The sequence below is a fragment of the Lagenorhynchus albirostris genome, chromosome 13 (genome assembly GCF_949774975.1).
Source record: "Lagenorhynchus albirostris chromosome 13, mLagAlb1.1, whole genome shotgun sequence".
In the NCBI taxonomy this organism is placed as follows: Eukaryota; Metazoa; Chordata; class Mammalia; order Artiodactyla; family Delphinidae; genus Lagenorhynchus; species Lagenorhynchus albirostris.
In genome coordinates this window covers 37,687,556-37,711,104 of record NC_083107.1, presented here as the reverse complement: position 1 = coordinate 37,711,104, position 23,549 = coordinate 37,687,556, and the positions used below count along the sequence as shown (strand labels likewise).

Below are 23,549 nucleotides of genomic sequence, written 5' to 3'. Positions count from 1 at the left end.
GACTATAAATAAATCAAGTTATTCCCAGTGAGTGTAACAGAAAAATTTTAAAAGATCCAGGAGAAAACCCACAAAACAGGGCTTTGTGAAATAAGGGTAGTAGCACAGATTTAAGACAGATAAGACTGTCACCTTAAGTTTATCTTAAGAATCCCTGAGCCTATGCTCATGGGGACAATCTTCCATTCTTTTCATTATTCCTGTGTTTCCTAACACAATCAGTAACCTCAAGAAAACAATCCTCCAAACCGTAACTAACTTCCCTTAATGAAGGCAATGACAAAAGTGCCAATGACAGTAAATAATGTAATCTAAAGAGAAATTAGACATTTGTTGGTATAGAGTTATTAGGTGTTATAAAATAGTCAATTATAGATTTCATATCAAATGGGTCTTTAAGAAATGAAACCAGTAAGTACTCTAAAATGACTACTTATTAATTCCATTGTGTTAAGTTACTAATTCAAAATATTCAATTCTATAAAAATCTACAATTAAGCAGGGACTGTCTCTCTATATACAGTCATAGTAATTAAAACTTGTTCTGCATTCTAAAAACAAGACTAAGGTTCATATTTCTAGGATTCATCTTATTCAAAGTTCACTGTTCCTGCCAGTAATAAAGTTCTGGTAAACTTCATTTTTGCATGTTTAAGGAAATTTAACATATCCACATACAAGGAAACAATATAAAAAAGTTCAATCTTATTTCATATAAATACTTGGATGTCTTACTACCAACCTGTCCTTCCCTTGAAAATTTAAAGGGTGGTTTGTGTTTAATAACACTTGTTGCAAGCCTTAGGAGTCCTGTAAGCCCATCATCTTCTATATTACCATCCTGATGATCAAGGATCTCCCTGCTACAAAAAAGAATACAAGCAAAACAAGACAGTTCATAAAATTACGTTCTTTATCTTTTCTCAACAATATAACTGTCAATTTCACATCAAATTTTACCTTCGAATACAGTCAGCTAAATGTCGTGCCAAAGCATCCAGGTCGAGGAGTGTTGTCTTAATACAAAGAGAAAATACAAAATTCAAACACAGATTTTTATGTTCACTATTTCAGATACTATTAAAACAAAAAATCCTTTCCTTTTAAGTAACAAGAATTTGGTTCTCCGAATTCATTAACATGCCAATTAAATTATAAATAATATATAACTATTCTTTACTTACACATGATGTCAATAAAATTATAAACACATCACTGATAGTCCTTCAAAAAAGAATCAATGAAATATTGGTAATAAATTATGAGTCACGGTAATTTAACGAGAAGACACTAGGTTTGACTTATTTTTTCTTTAACAATTTTACTGAGATGTAATTACCAAACCATACAATTCACCAAGTTTTGTTTCTAATACTACTTTTAAAAATAAACTTAAATGCACAGTTCATTTCAGAGAGCTTTAATTCTCATTATAACTGAGCAACAAACTTAAAACAGATTTCATAAAACAGAACTTAATTTAAGAGGATTCCAGGGAATTTCCTGGCAGTCCAAGTGGTGGTTAGGATTCCATGCTTTCACCGCCAAGGGTGCAGGCTCAATCCCTGGTGGGGGAACTAACATCCTACAAGCCACATGGTGTGGCCAAAAAAAAAAAAAAAGATTCTCAAAGAAATTCAGATCACTAAGTAGGAAAATTACTTTGACTAGCAAGCAAGAATATTAGATTCATACTTTAAATAGGCAACCATAGGTTTAAAAAAAAATCAATGTCTATCTGGAATCAACATTTTATGGATAAAGTCAAATACATTAAGACATGTTCGGGGGGGAGGGAGGACTGGAATTGGAAGTCAAAAGATATAAGATACATAAGTACTAAGGAGGTAATGCACAACATGATAAATGTAATTAACACTGCTGTAAGTTACTGAGGACTTCCCTGGTGGAACAGTGGTTAAGAATCCACCTGTCAATGCAGAGGACATGGGTTCCCGCCCTGGTCCGGGAAGATCTCACATGCTGTGGAGCAACTAAGCCTGTGTGCCACAACTACTGAGCCTGTGCTCTAGAGCCTGCAAGCCACAACTACTGAAGCCCGGGAGCCTAGAGCCTGTGCTCCGCAACAAGAGAAGCCACCACAATGAGAAGCCCGCACACCACAACAAAGAGTAGCCCCAGCTCGCCACAACCAGAGAAAGCTCATGTGCAGCAACGAAGACCCAACGCAACCAAAATATAAATTAATAAATAAATTAATTAAAAAAAAAAAGTTGTTGAGAGAGTAAAGTACCCATCACGAGGAAAAAATATTTTTTTCCGTTTCTTTAATTTTATACCAATATGAGATGATGTTCACTATACTTATTGTGGTAATCATTTCATGATATGTGTAAGTCAAGTCATTATGCTATATACCTTAAACTTACACAGTGCTGTATGCCAATTATAACTCAATAAAACTGGAAGAAAAAATTAAAACATGCTCAATATTAATTTTTATAATTATTTCTTAAATGAAAAGTAAAATAAGAATTCAGATGTAAACTGTTCCTTAAAAGTAGGACATTCAAACACGATAGGATTCTTAAAATATAAAGTGTATATACTGGACTTTGATGGAAATACATGGAAAAAAAATTGACAGAAAAGGTTTCCTAAATATTTAAATGTATCTTTTTCAAGCATTTCTCATTCTTCTGAGATCAATTAGATGTATTTTAGCTTACTAAATTTATAAAAAGAAAAAATAAAAGTTTTTATGTGGCAAGTATGTCTTTGAAATAAACTTGTTTTAAGTATTTCTTTGGATAGAAGTATCATTTTAGTCTCATATAAGAAAATTAGTAGATCAGCAAACTGACAGTGTTTCTTTAGCTTAAAGTAATTTCTATTTGAATTGCAACTTTATTTTACATTCTCAGAATCCACTTGCTACTACAGAAAGCTGTATATTTAAAGTCTAAATTTCACATTCCAAATAAGATTTTATATCCACAAATCTTACAAGACACAGGAAACTACTTGTAAGTACCAAATGAAGACATTTCAACTAAAGTCAGAGTAAAAAGAAGAAATTAGAGCAGAACAAAAAGGTACGAATAGAGTAGAAAAATTATGACATTTTCAACTCATTACAGATTGATAAAAATGTCCTTAATGATAACGACCTATAAATGCATGAACATACAAGTGCATAATACATCTCTATTAACAAGTTAATGTATAACTTTCTGAACATACCTGACTAGCATCCTTTATATGTATGTTGTCAACTAATTTGCACAACAACCAAAAATATTCTTTACATCCAGGTTTTAACATTGGTTCTTCTTCATAATCATCTATCTATTAAAAAAAAATTTAAACTTGTGAAAATAGTTTAAAAGGGGAAAATAACTTAAAATTATAATACATTTTAAAAACTACAAGCTTTATAAAAAAAATTAAATCCCTACAAACTAAACAGTTTTCAAAATTTAACCCCCAAAATGGAGAGAATACTCCTAGTGTCTGTAAAATTAGAACAACTATGTATGTAAGTGAATAATAAGAGAACTTTCAAAAAAACAGTACTCTGAAATTCCTTATAACCTACTTGGAAAAGATATGAATAATGTATAATACTAAATAATGTAGTGCCAACTAAAAATTCAATGAAAATGTGGAAACAAAAGAAACCTACAGAAAATGAGTATATATAAATCTACCCACATACAATGGTCTATTATAGTTTTGAAAGCTGAAAAATAAAGAACACATTACATTTCTTACATAGTCAATGACAGACGGTAAATATGGAGAAGAAAAACGTAAATCCTACAATGCATCATATTTCTGGGATTAGTAAAATTTACTTATTAATGGGCCCTGTATTTATTATGGGGTAGAAGGCTTTTATAAGGCTAGTGTTAGTGTATACATGGGAACAAGGAAGAAAACTGAAAATTCTGAGTATCATAAAGATAAAAATAAAACAACTGTGACTGAATAAGAAGAAAGCTACATTTATGATGTTTCTATCATTCAACTTATTAACACAAGGTTCAGAACCTAGTAAGGACAAATGTTATTTCCAAAACAATATCCATGAGAGATCCCACACAGCTGTACCCAAGGACACAGGATCTATCCCTAGGTGTAACATGGACACAATATGTCACAATGCTGCCACTTTAGGAACTATTACATATAACTACCATCCTCCTGGTGAAAACTACAGATAGTAAACAGGTACTCAAAATTACTTGCAAGGACAATACAACGATAAACTTGGGGCAAATGAAATGGCAGAAATAGAAATTGCTCCTGAACACAGTAAAATCTTACCCTAATAGGTTTGAGTGCTTGAGCATCTGGAAGAAATTTCAGCAATGTTGAGGCAGCCAGTAGCAGAAAAGAGCGATTGATTGAGTCTCCTCCATCCAGCCCTGACAGAGATAACTTATAAAGACCATTGCAAGATTCATGACGGACTGCAGTCTAAATGAAAAAGTTCCAAAGATAGTCTGAGTTAGTATTAAAAAGTTAATCTTAAGGTTAATATGTTGGCAGAAATAACATGTTAGATGGCTTCTTTAGTAACATGTTTTAAAACACAATGTCCTGATCACATACTCATGCATCTAAATAATACATGATCAAATGAAGTACCCCAAAGTATACGGTAATATGTAAAAACATTTCAGAAATTCCCAATATGGTCATAAAAACAAACCAAGTAAATACAAGAACAGACAAATACAAAAAGGATTGAGAAAAGGATATTTATAATAATTTATTTACATGATTAATTAACAGGAAAAATATTGGGTTGGCCAAAAAGTTCGTCTGAGTTTTTCTGTAAGATGCTATGGAAAAACCTGAACAAACTTGTTGGCCAACCCAGTATTTTCAGAACTAGAAGCCACTTGGAAAGTACTTAACCCAAAACATTTTACAGATTTTAGAATCTTGTCCAAGTGTCACAACAGTTACCTGGGACAGAGCCAGAACAAGAATACATATGCATTCAATACAAAGCTAATAATATTAGAAAATGTTCTCTAAAAAAGATATGAATATCGTGGCTAAGTGTATTAGTGTGTTTATACTATTTCATTCAGGAATATGGTGTGAGTAACATCAAGATACGATTGGTGAAAATTATATTGACTTCAGTGTCAACACTGAAATCAAAAGGAAATATATTGTCTCTCTTGCATCTAAGGATACACTCAAATAGAAAAAGTAAAAGAAACTTCTCTAAAATGTAAATTACAAAAATAATAATAAATAAATAAATAAATGCTGAAATCCTTCTCAACCCTCAGGAAAAAAAACAATTAAAAAAACCCAAAACAAAAGAATCACTCTGTTAACAAATATTGCAGAAAAAGACAAATATGAATGCTACAAAATATTTAATGTTCACACTTAAGTGTACATAGCTCAAAACACTCTAGATCTTAAAGGATTATTAAGTACCTTCCAGGCAACAGGATATATTTATGGAATCATGTTCATTTGTTTCCATTAGCTCTTTTTATCATCGATGCTAATACGAAAAAATATGAAGAGTAGTACTAATCTTCAATCTTTAGCTTACCTCAGGAATAAGGAGAGTTAATTTTTTTAGCCAGTCTTGTAAATGATCGCTGTCAGCAAGGCTAGATTTCACTAAAGAACAGCAATGAGCCCAACTCACCAAGAGCCACATTGAATAATGTGAAACTACAGAAAAATTGGGAAAAAAAATTACTATAACGGCTTGTGCATGATGAAAACAAAATGTTCATTATTAAAGATATTATATATAGATATAACCAGTCATCCAAATCTTTATTAAAAATTAACTTTGTGGAACCCTTACCTTCATGTCTAGACCTGTGATCAGACTGAGCTTTCAAAACTCTGCAAAGTAAACACACACCACCAGCAGTAATTAAATTCAGCAACGAACTAAAAATAACTCAATTTCTTACTACATATCCTTTAACTTTCCCTGCCCCCCAAAGATTAGATTTTATGAAAGCTGCTAATTTATTTTCCTATGGTCTTCATTTTTAATTTAAAGAATCACTGGCAAAATCTTATTATAGCAAACATTAAATGAGTGTTTCAATTTAATAAACAAAATGTGAGTGAATCCCATATTGACTTAAGTGAACTCTCAAAAAGTGCTTAAAGATTTGGTTACTAAAGTGACGTGGCTTACAAAGAGAAAGGTTATAATGGTTTAGAGTCTAAACTTCAGACTCCTAAAAAAAAAAAAACACCCTTATGCAGTAGTCCTTGGCCTCCTGGAGTTTACAGCCTATCAGGGGAGATAAGATGAATATAAAACAAAAAAGTTAGGACATAAATATATTCTAGGAGCTAGCTGAGTAAAACAGTCAGCACATACTATTAGAAATGTGAGTTTAATCTTAATCTGTGGCATATGAAATATTCTTTCTGACTCTAAATGTTATAGCATCTGTAACGACATTATATTCTACTCTAATAGAAAGATACGACTCACAAAAAGAAAAAAAAACATACAATGACATAAAATGCCCTTCCTTTTGTATTGTTAATGTCAATTTTCATCAGGAATGGTTAAAACCAAATTATTGAAAAGTAGAGAAAAATAACTAATTTAATTCTATATTACTTCACCTCTATTTTTTCCCCTTGATACTTGTAGTAACTTCAATGGAAAATGTATTACCTCAATTTAAAGAAAACTAAACATTAAAAACTTTCATTTTAATAAAACCAGCATACAGGGATTTAGTATTCACCTTACAAATAAACTGTTTTTTAAAAAAAAGCACTGATCTCTAGATACCTACTTTGTTATAATTAACAAAACACCTATGAAAATCTGAAAGAGCAAGACTCATCCGTATTATTGATTTAAAATGTAAAAGGTACTAAAAAGTTAAAACTTATAAATCTAGTATTTGGCCATATTTCATGTTTAACTTTTATCATATTGGTTTAATATATTTAACTTTACCAAGAGCAACCTCCCAATCTACCTTTTAAATATGTAGCATTAGAAGATTTTGATAACAGGCAAAAAGTTCATTTTAGCTATCTTAATTGATACAAACCTCCCAGGACCATATAAACTGAAGGTGGAGGCTTATGAAAAGACAATGGTGCAGGAACAGGAGTCAAAAAAACACAAAGATTGGGGGTGGGGGGTAGGGGGCCCTCACATTACAAAGACTGTAATGAGATCTTTAAGAATGGAACTGGTAGAATAGAAATAAGAACTGTCACAGTGAACCAGCTTGAACAGCAGCAGCTGGTATCAAACTCGCATATTTTTCGTTGTGTGAGGTTAAGAGTCAAGTGAACATTTCTTAATTCTAAAGAAATAAAAGCAGACCAAAGCAGTCACTGAACTGCCTTGTTAATCAATATATTGTGGCGTGTGAGATAGTGAGGTATATAGAATGTGTGTTAGAACGGGGGTCCCCAACCCCCGGTCCACGGACCCATACCAGTCCGCATTCTGTTAGGAACTGGGCCGCACAGCAGGAGGTGAACAGAGAGCGAGCAAAGCTTCATGTGGGGCTCCCCACTGCTCACATTACCGCCTGAACCACCACCCCCCACACACCGGTCTGTAGAAAAACTGTCTTCCGTGAAAACGGTCCCTGGTGCCAAAAAGGTTGGGGACTGCTGTGTTAAAGGACAAGGAGGAAGAGTTAAGAATTATTTAACTGGAGAGTCACTGTTACTTGGCGTATAAAATGTATTTTATCATACAAACCAAGGTCATGTTATAGCACTTTCTTTGTTTCCCCACATTATCCATTCATAAGTTTTATAAATAATGAGGTAAAGGTGCCTGGCATTGATAATATAATGGTGAGCAAAATCAGATATAGTTCGTATAGAACTATACGTCCAGTGGGGTAGAACAGATGTTGATCGAGTTATGAATGTGAATTCAACTGAGACAGACACTAAAGAAAGATACATTAAACAAGAAATAATCTTAAAATAATCATGCTACTTGTATGCAACCATTGCTTATGAAGGTGACTTTTAAAGGCATCTAAAAACAGATAACTATTAGCCATAAATAACGTTAAGCACTTTGAAATGTGTTTATATTAGCTTTGTAAATCAGTTAACAATGGCAAACTTCAGCCCAAAATGAACACCTACAGAATACAGGACTTGGAAATTAATTCTACACACTTTAACATAATTTATGTGATTATTTAAGGCATACAGAGTCAGGTCCTCATGTATTAGCAACTATCATTTATACATTATTAAAATTTTGACCATTAAAAAAAAAAAGTCTCCAATGTAGCCCAAATAAATGAAATCATATTACACGTTTAAACTATATTCTTATACACATATTTCCAGCTTTATCTATTGAGGGCCTAGAAGTAAGGAAACACTAGGAGCAATGACACTATATTTTGCAGGTTCCCCACCAAAAGGAACTAGGGTTTCTTAAAGAAATGCTGATTCAACAACTAAGGCAGGGAAACTGAAAGCCCGGAAGATCTTAAAATGACGGGGGTGGGGGGGGGTGGGGGGGTGGGGGGGGTGGGGGTGGGGGGGGAGTACTCCTCCCCTCCACCCAAATAATGGGGACATAGCCAAAGGACACATGAACGTGAAGATGTCAACTAAGGTATAATTTGAGCAAAGTGAATAGTAATAGTAATGAATTACATTGAATGAAAAACATCCAAATTGATACTAACTAAATAAAAGGAAGAGAAAGCTCTTCGTCACCACAGAATGTCAATTAATAAACATAAAATGAATGGTAAGAGTTAGAAAATCACTAGTTTGCAAACATTATACTAATATTTAATTCAGGCAAGAATCATCACTGAATGCTACAAGTAAATGAATAAGTTTTATGAGAAGCAGGAAATTTAAACAGTTGCAAATTATCTTCCCATAGGTTACTTTTAATTAGAAAAATCAGAAACTTCATTGTAGAGAAACCTGGAGAAAACCAGATTAACTGATCAAAATTAATATTGCTAATAATAGGACAAACTGATATCACTGGGATGTACTGGGAAAGATACGTTACTTATGGAGTATTCCTGCTAAAATGTATAGTCTGAATCTGATTGTGAGGAACAATCAGGAAAAACTAAATTAAAAGGCTTTATAAAAGAATTGGCTTATGATACTCAGAAATGTCTGTATCATGAAAGAAAGGCTAAGAAAGTATCCCCAGTTAAAGGAAATGGAAGAAATATGACTACCAAATGCAGTATGTGATCCTGGACGAGGAAAAAAATTGCTATAAAAATATTAATGGGACAATTTGAGTATGGACTATAAGTTAGATAATATTATATCAATGTTAAATTTTCTAAATTTGAGTATCTTACTATAGTTGTTAGGAAATTGTCCTTGGACTTAGGAGATATACATCAAACTATTTATCAGTAAGTGATCATAATGTCTGAACTCTTACAAGATTCAGGATATGTAAATAAACGTGTGCTTGGGGACACCCACAGAAAATGCGTGCTCATGATCATTCGATAAAAACTGGCAAAATGTTGATAACAATATGCAAATCCACATGAATGATATGAGAGTTCACTAAAACACCCTAACAATTTTTCTGTTAGGTTTCAAATTTTTTTCAAATTAAAATTTTAAAACACTGTACTTACTCTAAATACATACAATCATAAATTATGTAAAAACTTCATACCTAGGAGCCAGATTATCATACGTATAAGCAACAGACATAAGTCGCTGAATCAAACTGGTTCCTTGGACAAGAACAAGAAATACCTTTAAAATAAAAACATTAAAAAAAATCTATAAATACACTAAAACACAGAACTGCGTTTTAAACCAGACTCCAAATTACTTTGATTTTTATTTATAAAAGGATAGGAATATTCTTAAAATGGTTATTGGAAAATACTGTAAAAATATTAAATATTAGAAAACCAGATTTTTATAAAGAAACCTCAGAATAGCAACTTTAAAAAGAAAATATTAAAAATTTAGAAATACACAGGTGAATCTTTTCTATTTGGTCCACAGATTATCTGCATGTCACCCAACAGAGTGAGAAAAATATTATGTATTACACAAGTCAGTGGTTTTTTTGGATGGTAGGTGAAGTAACCTTTTTCAGTTTTGAAATAAAAAAATGTCAAGCAGTGGCAGATTCCTCAACCACCCTGAAATAAACATAGGAAAGCAATATAATATACCATAGATACCAAACATGGATTCCAGATTAAAAACCTTGAGGTTCAACATTTAGTTTGCTAACTTTCAAGCTGTATGACTCTAATAAATACTGAATTTCTAGGTTCTAGTTCTTCATCTATATAGTGGATAAAAATATTTGCTAACTTAATAAAGAACTACTGAATCCCTTCTGCGGGTCAGAACCCATTCTGGGCACTAATTTTATAAAAGCACTGTTCCCATCCTGGGGAAGTTAGTCCAGTGCAGCAGAAAACATCAAAAGCACTGAAACACAATTATATGCAATGTGCCAAATGAGCAACAGAAGGGAGCAGCAACTAAACCTGTGCCTGGCAAAATAAGAAGAGTTTTAAGAAAAGCTATATTTAGGCTGGAATTGGAAGTTCAATTTGGATTCTGAACCTTCTAAAAGGCTATTAAAGGAGAACAAACGAAATAATGAATGACAGTAAATTATTAAAAGAATTAGTGTTCTTCCTTACTATTGGATGACTTTGTCTCCAGAATTAGGGTAACAAAAATTTCCCCCCAAATAGCTTAGATATACCTTCTAAGCTCTAATTAAATATTATGATAAACAAATGAAAAATATATATATTGTATGCTCTTTTTCTAAACTATAAAAATGTAACATTGGCATACACATAAGAAAAAATATGCACATAAAAAGATTAACACATAGAGCTATTAATGGTAGTGAACTATATGACTTTGGAAGGTTCACTTGTATATTCTTTTTTTTTTTTTGGCCACGCCACAGCTTGCGGGACCTTAGCTCCCTGACCAGGAATCGAACCTGGGCCCTCAGCAATGAAAGCACAGAGTCCTGACCACTGGACTGCCAAAGAATTCCCTCACTTGTACATTCTAAATTGTTTTCAGTAATTATGTACTTGCATAAATTTGTTTAAAAAAAAACTAGCCAATTATTTTAAAATGCCATATATGAGTATGTGTATTTTATTTCTCTATCAGTAACAACTCATTACTGTGGTGTTTCTGGAGCAGGTATGAGGTAAGCTGCTGTCCTCAAATGGTTACAAAATGAAGAAGCGATTAAGTAAAAACTCATCTTCATCTCTCCCCAGTTCCCAGTTCACTAACAGAGACACTGGAAGGGCAAATATTTGATCACATGAATAACAGAATCCACAGCCAAAAAGAATTTTAATTTTATTGCTGGATGCATTGGTTATTGTGCCATTTTCGTTTGGCTCTAAACCTACCATACTATATATTGATACTTGCTCTGTGACACTAGGGCTGGTACATTATAAACTAAATTTCTCCTCTGCCAGCTGGCTTTCTATTGGGTTTGTCAACGTGGGATACTAGAGAGATTACTTCCTTGCTTTTTCTTTCTTTCTTTTTTTTTTTTTTGTTTTGGCCGCACCATGCGGCTCGTGGGATCTTACTCCCTGACCAGGGATTGAACCCAGGCCCTTGGCAGTGAAAGCGTGGAGCCCTAACCACTTGACAGCCAGGGAATTTCCCCTGCTTTTTCTGTTAACATTGTTCCATAAGTATTTTAACCACAAGAGGCAAATGATTTCAGAAGCAGTAACAGAACCACTTCCCCGGAGGCCTGAACTCCAGTTCAACAGGATCCCTCCTATAAGCTTCTCATTCCTGATAACCACAACCTTTTACATATATTCCTCAAACCCTAGGGGTGGTGAATGGCTACTTGCCCGCATTACCTCAACATTCCATTTTTCATTTTTAGCCCTCCAACACATATGTATAAAACCAGTTCTCAATTTTAAATTTACTCTGTTGAAATACCTAGTGTGGTTTGTTTTCCTGAATGGACCCTGATACACTCAGTATAAAAATTACTGAGACCAACTAATGAACTCAATCCTACAGTTAGATAACATTAAAATGGCACAAAATTAATGCACTCCTGCATTTTGGATGATGAACTGAAAAGTATTACTGCTTCGTAATTTCTACTGCTTTAAAATGAAGGCATTGCTTCTGCTGTTAGGTCATACTGTGGTAATCTAGGATAGCATCTCATAGACATTATTCATTTTGTAAAAACAAAAATATACAAGCTCTCTTAGAAGACAAATAAAATTTATTACTACATGGTGACTTTTGTACTTTACCTCTGTTAATCTTGGTATATGAAGACCCTTGGCATGATCACCAGCAGCCTTTCTCGATTTCCCAGGCCACGTTCTTTTCCTATGGCTTTCTGCTATACCAGACCAGGCAAAGACATCATGATAAGCTAAATCCAAATCGGATGGATCTACTGCAAACTGGCATATTAACTTCAGCAAGCAAGCAAGACAGTCTAGCTGCCACTGTGGATAAGAAGAAAATATCATTTTTGCATTTCTATCATGAAAGAATCATACAAATATATGTAATAGAGATATACAGGATGTAAAAAAATATTGCTCGCAATGTACTACAATTTTAAAAATTATTAAAATAATAATAAAGATATTTACCTACAAAATCAGCATTGAGAGCAAAAATACTGGAAGCTGTCTCTCCACCTAAGTGGCATATACTTTGCTATTTGGGAGTGAAAGCAATTCTCAATAATTCTAGAAAATTATTCAACTGAAAAATTTGCACTGTATATATGTATATTTAAAATAAAACAAGCATTTCATCAGTAAAATACTGTTTAGTATGAAAAGTAAAATTTCTGATTTAAAGCTCTACTTTAAAATTTTTAAAATAAAGCAATTCCTTCAAATAAATTAATAAGAATATCACCTATGTATGAGAGCTTCAGAGCTTTCTCTTCAATGGTCCTTGTTCTCCTCTTTTCCTAATACCACTACTAAGTGTTATAACTATACCAATATGTCAAGAAACATAGCAATACTATATAATTGATTTTCAAGAAAAGTACCAGGAAATTTCAGTGAGAAAAGAAGTCTTTTCAACAAACAGTGCTAGAAAAATTGGAGAGCCATATGGAAAAAATAAAATAAAACCTCAACCTCACTCTACATATACAAAAGTTAACTCAAAATATAACACAGACCTAAATGTAAAAGATAACTATAAAACTTACAGAAGCACACACAGGAGAAAATCTCTGTGACCTTGGAAAAATGATTTCTTAGCTAGGATATAAATTTTGTTAAAATTTAAAACTTCTCTGCTTAAAAGATACTGTAAATATAAAGAAAAAGCAAGCTACACATTGAATGCAAATATTCCTAATACATATACCTGACCAAAAAACTTGTCCAACTGATTAAGGAAAAAAGTCTTATAGCTCTTTACAAAGAAAAAAAAAAAACAGGGGGCTTCCCTGGTGGCAGAGTGGTTAAGAATCCACCTGCCAATGCAGGGGACACGGGTTCAATCCCTGGTTCGGGAAGATCCCACATGCCACAGAGCAACTAAGCCCGTGTGCCACAACTACTGAGCCTGCGTGCACAACTACTGAAGCCCATGAGCCTAGAGCCTGTGCTCCGCAACAAGAGAAGCCACCACAATGAGAAGCCCGTGCACCACAACGAACAGTAGACCCTGCTTGCCGCAACTAGAGAAAGCCCACGCACAGCAACAAAGACCCAACACAGCCAAAAATAAAATAAATGAAAAGAAAAAAGCCCAAAGAAACGAAAGCAAACAAATCAAAACAAAAACCCCCAGGATATAAAGACACTTCACAAAAGAAGATAAAAAACATGGTCAATATGAAACTTATGGAACATAATGAAAGCAATGCTAATGGGGAAATTTATAAATGTAAATGTTTACATTAAAAAAAAGAAAAATTCTTATCAACAATCTAACTTTACAGCTTAATGAACTAGAAAAAGAAGACAAACTAAACCTGAAGCTAGTAGTAGAAAGAAGGAAATAATAAAGATCAGAGCAGAGGTAAACAAAACAGGGAATAGAAAAACCTAGAGAAAAATCAGTGAAAATCAAAGCTGGTTATTCGAAAAGAACGAAATTGACAAACTTTTAGCTAGAAGGACTAACAAAAAATAAAAGTCAAATTACTAAAATCAAAGTAGGAACATTTCAACTAATTCTAGAGATAGAAAGGATTGTAAGAGAGTACTATGAACAACTGTTGTATGCCCCAAAACTGGATACCTTACATGAAATGAACAAATTCCTAGAAACACAAAACTTACCAGGACTCAATCACAAAAAAATAGAAAATCTGAGCAGACTTATAATTAGTGAGGAGATTGAATCAGTTATCAAAAATCTCCCAAAAAAGAAAAGTTCTGGACCTGGCAGCTTCACTAGTAAATTCTAACAAACGTTTAAAGAAGAACTAATACCAACGATCCTCAAACTCTTCTCCCAACTCATTCGATGAAGTGAGCATTAACCCTGATACCAAAACCAGACAAAAGACACTGTCCTCAACAAAATATTAGCAAACAGAATTCAGCAACATATTAAAAGGATTATACACCATGATCAAGTGGGATTTATTCTTAGAATGCAAGGATGGTTCCACATAGCAATGATCAATGTAAATACTCCAGATTAACAAAATGAAGGAAAAGACATCATCTCAATTAATGCAGAAAAAGCATTTGACAAAATTCAACACACTTTCATGATAAAAATACTCAACAAAATAGAAACAGAAGGAAACTACCGCAGCATAATAAAAGCCATATATGAAAAATCCATAGTGAAAATCATACTCAATGGTGAAAGACTGAAAGCTTTTCCTCTAAGATCAGGAACAAGGCAAGGACACTTACTTTCACCACTTCTATTCAACACAGTAATGGAAGCTTTGGCCTAAGCAATACACCAGAAAAATAAAAGGCATCAAAATTGGAAAGAAAGAAGTAAATTTATCTGTTTTTGATGTAGAAAACCGTAAAGACTCCGTATAAAGGCTCTTAAAACTAGTAAATAATTTCAGCAAAGTAGAAGGATACAAAGTCAACATACAGAATTCAGTTGCATTCCTATACGTGAACAATGAACAATATGAAAGGGAAATTAAAAAAACAATTCCATTTACAATAGCATCAAAAAGAATAAAATACTTAGGAATGAACTTAACCAAGGAGCTTAAAGACTTCTACAATGAAAGCTACAAAAAACTGCTCCAAGAAATTAAAGACAAATAAATGGAAACACATCCCATGTTCACGAACTGGAAGACTTATTAAAATATCAATACTACCCAAAGTGACCTACAGATTCAATGCAATCCCTACCAAAATCCTAATGATGTTTTTTGCAGAAACAGAAAAATCCATTCTAAAATTCACAAGGAATCTCAAGGGACTCCAAATAGACAAACAATCTTACAAGAAAAGAACAAAACTGGAAGACTCACATTTTCTGATTTCAAAACTTACTACAAAGCTACAGTAATCAATACAGTGTAGTACTGGCATAAAGATAGACAAAAAAATAAAAGGAATGGAATAGAGAGCCTGAAAATAAACCCTCACGAAAATGTTCAAACGATTTTTGAAAAGAGTACCAAGACCATTCACTGTGAGGAAAAGGAGTCTTTTCAAGAAAATATGCTGGGAAACCTGGATCTCCACATGCAAAAGAATGAAGCTGAACCCCCTTTGTATTACCTAACACCATATACAACAATTAACTCAAAATGAATCAAGGATCTAAATATAAGACCTAAAACAATAAATCTCTTGGAAGAAAACACAGAACAAAAGTGCCATGACACTGTATTTGGCAATGATTTCTTGGATAGTACACCAAAGGCTTAGGTAACAAAAGAAAAAATGGACAAATTGGACTTCATGAAAATCTTGAAATTTTGTTCATCATGTAAGAGTATCCACAGTACCCTATAATATATTGAGAGATACATTATAAATATGGGATCTCAGTTGACTTGAAAGCCATCTGTGTTGCCAGGCTACAATGTGTCCCATGTAGCAGTAAATTTTTCTTAATACTTCATAAAAGTGTCCACAATTTTAAAGGAAACAGAGAAAATCTTTAGCATATGATTACCTGTAAACTTTATTCAAAGCTAAACTTAGAGCAGTTTATAAACAAAAGTCCTATAAACGACACACAACTACTCATTAAAGATTTAAAATTCTCCCACTTTGCCAAAGAACTAAAAGGCACCTTATAATTCTGAGAGATCACTGAGACAACAAAGACAATACAATAAAACACAACAGACATTTCAGTTCTAAGAGACAGAAAACAATTACTGTAGTAGAGGTATCTATTCTAAAAAGGAAAATATCTGTAGCAAAATATATAAAATAAAAATGGCAAAAAGTATTGAAAGCAATGATAAGATTAACAGAATCTTGGTAGATAGTAATATGCTTAAATGTATTTTCTTTCATTAATATCTTGGATGTACCAGCATTTGACAGTAAATCAAGAATATCTGACTCCTAGGTTCTAAAATAATTCTAAAAAGCAAGTACTAAGAAATTAAAATTTGAATGCAATGTTTGATAATGCTATTCTGCTTTGCTAGAGGTCAAGAAATGAGCATCCTTTCCATTTAATACAAAACTGGATTACACAGTTTGGTCCAGCATTATGAATTTTTAAATATTCCATAATTTTATTTTCCTAACATTATAGGACAGTGCTTTGTCAAGTTAACAGTGATAAAGTACCATCTTCTAAAACTTCCATTTTGTTAAGGATCAAAAATTTTGTAAAATACTATTAAAAAATACACTGCGGCAATGTCCACTTGCTATAAAAATTTCTAAAGGCTTATTTACTCTCAAGTCCTGTACCTTTTTCATTGCCGACTAGTCACAAATGGTCTGGAAATACATTTTTCAGTAGTGTTGCTTAAAGGAAGAAATGGTCAAAACAAAATGAAACGAAGAAAAAGGATGTTTTCCAAAAAATGAAGACATAAAACCAAGTTTTTCTTAAAAAGCATCCAAATTTTAAGACTATGTAAATATTAATATATAGTTTACCAAACTAATGGAAAAATGTTCATGAATTACCTATAGTTCAGAGTCATTAATATTATCACTTAAATTTTTTTAACTGAGTTGACATGGAGAACTCTTATTGCATAATTAGTTTATCAGATTCCTTATTTTTTCTTAAATTTATTTCTACTGTACTCCACACTTTCCTTTACTAAAATAAAGTTTGCAGCAAACGTTACACTTGCCAATGGTTCATGGAAGTGACTCACTGGGGTAACTACTGTAACTTGTTGAAAATGTGAATTTTCACTTACCACAGTCCAGGATTCCTGCTCTTTTGGCTCTAGAATTCCAGAATTAAAAATTTCTAATAACTGTTGAAGCCCTCCAGCAGCAACAAACTGTAAGCAATTGTGAGAGTAATGGTAAGAGGAAAGAGCTACATAATGTAGTAAAGATCTGCTTTTTGATTCAGTAACTGGGTGTGTGTGTAAGTAAAATATTATGTATCTTTCATATAAGAAATTATTCTTTGATTAAATAACCAATATAACGTCTATACAATAAAGTAACAGCAAACAACTAATTTTCAAGAATTTTTTTTAAAGATTCTTATAAAAATCTATATACATATCTTTGTATTCCATTAACCATTTAATCCCAGGCACTGGGATGTCCTAACACAGTATTCCAATGAAGGAGAAAAAATAATAAGTGCTAAAAATAGGAGCACCAAAGCATTAAATAATCTCAGTTTATTTATTACTGTGATTCGAGTAATACATAATTTTTAAACTATGCTTTATTTAAATGGTAAGTTAGTTTAAAACAATAATTATGGTAACTTCTGGAAAATTAGAGATGAATTATTTTTACCAATACACTGCAAAACATATATGATCAAACCTTGCAACTCCAGGAATTTTTACTATTTTCCACTTGATCCTCACTTGAATCATCTGAATCTGGATAAAGATCACTATAACTTCCCTGTGGGAATGGCAAAAATAAATAAATAAATAAATAAGGAAGGGTGGCAGGAGAATTAAAAGATAACATACTCTGGAATTTTGCTCCAAAGAGAAAACAAATGTTTAATGATAATAATGGAAAAGCAATTACCGTTGACTCTCTTCTTATTCTTCTGTTAGGTTTTCCCAGTGCTTCAATAATTTCCAGGGCATATAATAGCTTGTGAGCACTCTTAATTTTGAGCAGTTCTTTCCAATTAAGTCCATCATTACACTTAAATTAAAAAAAGAAACACAGGTTTCTCCAACCAACTTACCAAGAGACCCCCCCAAAAAAAACTAAAGAAAATGACACTATATAAAAACTCAAATATTACATATATATTGAAATATGTTCAAACAAGTGAAGACCAATTATATAATTGGTACTAATCATATGCTTAAAACACCAATTATTCATTAAATTTTGTTAAAATTAATACACAACAGCAGCATAGGAAAAAACTGTATGTTAACCTCCACAACAGTTGAGGTAATTTGCCATCTTCCCAATGAAAAACACATTGCAGCATAATTGAATGTGTGAACTTTTAAGGATACAGAAGCAGTACAGTGTGTATTTAATATTTATGTGACACCTACTCATTTAAAAAGTCATATACAAATACATAAACTTTAAAATATTGTTCTTTTCTACTCGCAATTTATAAAGTGTTATTTACACTTAATGTGCATCCTTTGACAACGATATTATTATTAGAGCTACAATGAGTCATCAACCACCATTTTCTAAGCCCATCTTCTTCACTTCCAAGTCATTTGAAATACAAGACCCTGAGAAATCACATAACAACGTCCCAAATCACAGATAACATTAGCATAACATTAGGACATTGTTTTTCCATTAGTCCTATAGGTGTTCTGTTGGTATCCCCACTAAGTAACTCCTTAATATATAGCTTTTAAAAATAATCTTTAATTTTAACAGACATCTTTACAAAGATATATAACACTTAATACATGTGAGGTCATGCCTCTGGGAATATTAATATATATTAAATTTCTTTGACTCCTTTTTTCTCTATTTCTACCAGTTGACTTGTATAAGCAGCCAAAACAAGCCCTGAAGCAATGTCATTAAATCACAGGGTATTTTCTCTAAACGTTACTTTTTGTTGTCAAAAACAAAGCAATATTCAGAACATTAAGTAATATGAAAAAACACTAATATAAAGGCAAATTCACTGTTTTCTAAAGATAATTTTAGAGAAAATCCTTGCCTTGTAGTTAGCCTATATTATTCAATCTCACTAATAATTAAATATATGAACATTAAAATGAACTGGCACTTTTTACCTATTAAATGGGCAAAATTTTACTGAGGTTACCAGTCAACAAGCACTCTCATACACTACCAGTAGGAATGTAAACTGGTACCATCCTCCAGGGAAGTAAAAATATTTTGTGGACTTACCTGTTCATCTGAGATATTCTGGAATGCCATCAACATGTTAGGACATGTAGGAAGAAGCATCAGTAGCTCCCATACACGCCTAGAGAGGTTTTCTGCATGAAGATGAAGTTCTTCACATCTTAAGCTCTATACAAATAAGAGGAACTGCTTATCAAGACAGATCAGTTTTTTGAAACATCTAAACTTAAGTTTGATCTGCATAAAATCACTAATTATCATATTTGATATTTTTAAATCTTACTTTAAAAGTGAGAATAAAGCATTTGTTACACAGTAAATAAATTTATTCAATAAATTAAGTTATGTCAAAGTAGTGGTTTTTCAACTTGTTACTGAACACTTTTCTGGGAAAAAGTGATCTGCAAGTCTGGCCACTTTCCTCAGAAAAACTTTTCAAACAAAAGTGAAAATGTCTGTTTTATAAAGCCAACAAGTAAATTTCAATAAGACTATCATCTATTTCTTCCCTGCAGGTCACTATTCTAAGAATGACAAAGACCTGGAAAATTAAATCCCTGACCTTACATTTGGGAAAAGAGTACGCCTGTTTCTCTTATTTCGCTAATCCATGCCTTCCTTATATTCCAGTCTCAGACAAGCAGAGATTAAGAGAAAAGCAAACAATTTTAAAGAACCTACTTTTTTCCATTATCGTTTGTTAAATTTGAACTCTCTAAAGTACTGAGATAACAGTAAGCTAAAGAATATTACAGAAGGTATGTAAGAAATAGGCAAGTTTCTTTCTTTTTTTTTTTTAATTAAAGCACAACCCCAAGAGGTAAACAAGCAGCAAAAGCTAAAGCAGCAAAAGTTTTGGAATGTTCCAAAGTATGAATTTGTATAGTATTATTCTACTACTAGCTGTTGTCATAATGATTCTGAGGTATTATACAGTATAAGGGATGCCAAAGGAATCTTCTTACACATCTACAAAAAGTAATTTCGTTCTTTTTGTACAATGGTATAAAGCTAATATACTTTGAAGGCAAGAGAATTTTAGAGACAGGAGTTTCAAAGTAAACTTTGCTTTTCACAGCCCTGATGAAGAAAGAGAAGCAACCCAAGTAACACTTCTAGTTTATTTGGGGACAAGGCACTGAGAGTTCTTCAGTAAAATAAAATTCATTCCTTTGTAAACATCCAGTTTAAAAAAGAGAAGGTGGGGAGAGAGGGAGGAAAGGAGGAAGGGACTGAACTCTGTGCAAAAAATTATTTGAAGAAAAAAAAATCTCCCAGGTGTATAAGACTATGTTCTACATTATGACTGAAAGGCCCTACAATATGGGTCATACACAGTGGAGATCCTTTATTCTTCTGGTAGTCCTCTTCAAGACTGAACCGGTCTTGTTCAACAAAGAAACCCCACACCACCAATGGCATACTTGTCACCAAGTTCAATAATATAACTGCCCCAAAATGAATGCTTTCTCTCTGGTTTAGGCCTCAAATGGACAATTACAATGACCTATTAACTGGCTCTTGTACCTCTGGTCTTTGTTTTCTCTAATATAATCCTCTACACTAACACCAAAACTTTGTTTCTGAAAGTCCAAAAAAGATCTCATTTTGTTGTTTTAAAATCTTCCATGATAACAGCCATCTATTTTACTAAGAATAAAAACCTCTTAAGGTCCTTTGTGGTATAGGTTACAATCTCCCTTTCTGTCCTTATATTTGAATTACATCATACTCACACTCCCAATTTTTCAATCATGCCATTCACTTTTCTGTGACTCTGTAATGCTTCTCTTCCTTCTTTTATCAGCAGTTGGACCCAATTTAAGTAACTCCTCTTTTACAGAAATCTTCCCCAAATTTTTGTTTACTGCTTATGTTCCCATAACACACTGTGTAGAACACTAGCACCCTCCTGGAAAACTGGGAAATTCTTATAATTATCTTTCTTTTAAACTGGCAATACACTGCTGACATGAAGTAAAAGGTTATTAAGTATTTATGGCATAAAATTTAACAGGTGAGGAAATGAAGGTTTATGGACATCTATTATTGATTATTCTGCTTGAACAAAAAGGGGATTTCTTAGGAATTTAAGAATATGCCACCACAAAAGAAACCAGGTTATGGGGAACAGATGACTCAATTTGGTCATTCATGACCAAACACATTCTGGAAACATAGAAAGAAGCCACTTAACATTGTTGGGAAAGAAAGAACAGTTAGCCTAACATAAGGAAAGTCATAAAAGCACCACTATTTTATTTGCCACTCAGTCTCAAAATAATGATTCTTCCAAGAAAGATGGTGCCCTGAAACAGAATGGCGGCAGTGGAAATAAATTAAGTGGACAACAGGTCAAAACAACATTACTTGTGGTAGATTGGATTAGAAGTAGGGATAGACTCGGGTTCAGGAAGAAGAAAAACAGAGGTGGCATCCAGGTTTCTGGCATGAGCAACTGGGTGGATTCCAGTTGAATGAAGAAGAATGGATGCCTATGGGACATCAAGTGGAAGCATCAAGTAAACAACTGGATATATGAGTTTGGAACTCAGAAAAGAGGTTTGGTCTGCAGAACTAAGTTTGTGAGTCATCACTAAAAAGATGTTATTTAAAGTCAATTCTTCCTTGGACTACTACATTAGGTTCCTTACTGTTTTTTCTATTCTTGCCAAACAAACCTATTACCTTTAAGTCAAAAATCAAAACATATGTCTCTCTCTCTGCTTAAAATACTTCAATGCTGTCCACTTTACTTTGAGTGAACTGGAAATAGCCTGCCATGGCCAGTTTGACTCTGTTTATCTTTTCATTTCATTCCCCTCATTTTACTCTCCCACTACCTTCCACACTCTACTTACCAGCTCCCAAACAATTCCCAGACCTGCCTAACTCCTTCTTATATCAAGGGCTTCAGGAATCAGTTTACTTTATCTAGATCATTCCTCATCCACTTCATTTAGTAGGCTCCTTTTCACCCTGCAAGCTCAGATTTATATGGTCTCCCTCAGAGAAACCTTCCTTGACCAAATAAAATATAAACAGTCTGTCTATCACCAGTCCTTAATAATGGCAAGTCGTAGCAACTATCTCTACCGGAAACTATTTATCTGTTAGTTTACTTGAAACTATCTGTTAGGCATGTCAATTACCTGTCTTCCCCACTGGATTCAATGAAGGCTGAAACTGTGTCTATTTTGATCCTTGTGAACAGCACGCCTGGGATATATTAGGTACTTAAATAGTTAATGAATTAATAAACTGATTCCTTGGTTTTATTGCTTTTAAGAGATTACTGAGAAAATTATTTTCCACTCAACAGAAATACAAAACAAGATTTTGTGAAAATGAAATGATATAGTCACCTCACTATCTTCAACTGCCATTTTTCCTGAGGGTGGTTTAAATGATGCAAGCATCTCTAATAAATCAAAAAGAGTAGTTAAATGAGGTTCTTGTAAAAGCAAAAGCATCGGAATGTTGTCCTTCTGAGGGGGTGGTAGGCAAGATGCTGGCAGCTGAACACCTTCCCCTTTCCGTTCTCTCCTTGGTGCACCCAAAGATACAAATACCATCTATAAAAACAGGAGCAACAGGGGGGAAAAAATCAACACATAATTAGACATATCAAGTTTTTGGTTTAATAAATCTGTGCGGTAGGAAATAACTTCCCTTACAATTTTAACAAAAGCAGTAAGAACTGTTTTTGAACTGTATCTTCAACTAAACAACTATTGACTATAAGTCAACAGATGATTAAAACTCAAACCACATTTACGCGTACCTGCATGTCCTTAAAACCAAGCTCATGAAGTGCTTTCTCATCATAATCTGTTGTTAATTCATGTCCAGATGAAATCATCCTGACTGGTCCCATAAGGCCTCCTTAAAAACAGAAAACATAAGTGAACTTTTTTATAAGAGTTAACTTATTTGCCAACATGAATACACAGTTATAGTAATTAATTCCACTGGACATTAAGCTTAAATAGAATTCTTGAGTGCAGAAGAAACAGAGCCAAGCATACTTCTTATATTATTTTCTGTTGTCTGATGTTAGCCTTAGGCAGTAAAAATTACAAGAAAATCCTCCTTTAGCACCACTCTAATAAGATCAAT

The 23,549-nt window shown here is 33.1% G+C and overlaps 1 protein-coding gene across 1 annotated transcript in view; it reads right to left on the bottom strand.

The window, feature by feature from the left end:
• USP34 (ubiquitin specific peptidase 34) overlaps nucleotides 1-23,549 on the bottom strand; it is a 231,927-nt gene that overhangs the window by 65,593 nt on the left and 142,785 nt on the right. The window contains exons 28-41 of the mRNA XM_060169925.1: nucleotides 23,215-23,315; nucleotides 22,796-23,005; nucleotides 19,473-19,598; nucleotides 18,150-18,272; nucleotides 17,934-18,017; nucleotides 17,342-17,428; nucleotides 12,276-12,476; nucleotides 9,647-9,729; nucleotides 5,813-5,853; nucleotides 5,549-5,673; nucleotides 4,291-4,443; nucleotides 3,205-3,309; nucleotides 961-1,016; nucleotides 743-863 (exon numbers count right to left, since the gene is read on the bottom strand). Of these exons, the coding sequence (XP_060025908.1) occupies nucleotides 743-863; nucleotides 961-1,016; nucleotides 3,205-3,309; nucleotides 4,291-4,443; nucleotides 5,549-5,673; nucleotides 5,813-5,853; nucleotides 9,647-9,729; nucleotides 12,276-12,476; nucleotides 17,342-17,428; nucleotides 17,934-18,017; nucleotides 18,150-18,272; nucleotides 19,473-19,598; nucleotides 22,796-23,005; nucleotides 23,215-23,315 (1,616 nt within the window). The remainder of the gene's footprint in view (nucleotides 1-742; nucleotides 864-960; nucleotides 1,017-3,204; nucleotides 3,310-4,290; nucleotides 4,444-5,548; nucleotides 5,674-5,812; nucleotides 5,854-9,646; nucleotides 9,730-12,275; nucleotides 12,477-17,341; nucleotides 17,429-17,933; nucleotides 18,018-18,149; nucleotides 18,273-19,472; nucleotides 19,599-22,795; nucleotides 23,006-23,214; nucleotides 23,316-23,549) is intronic.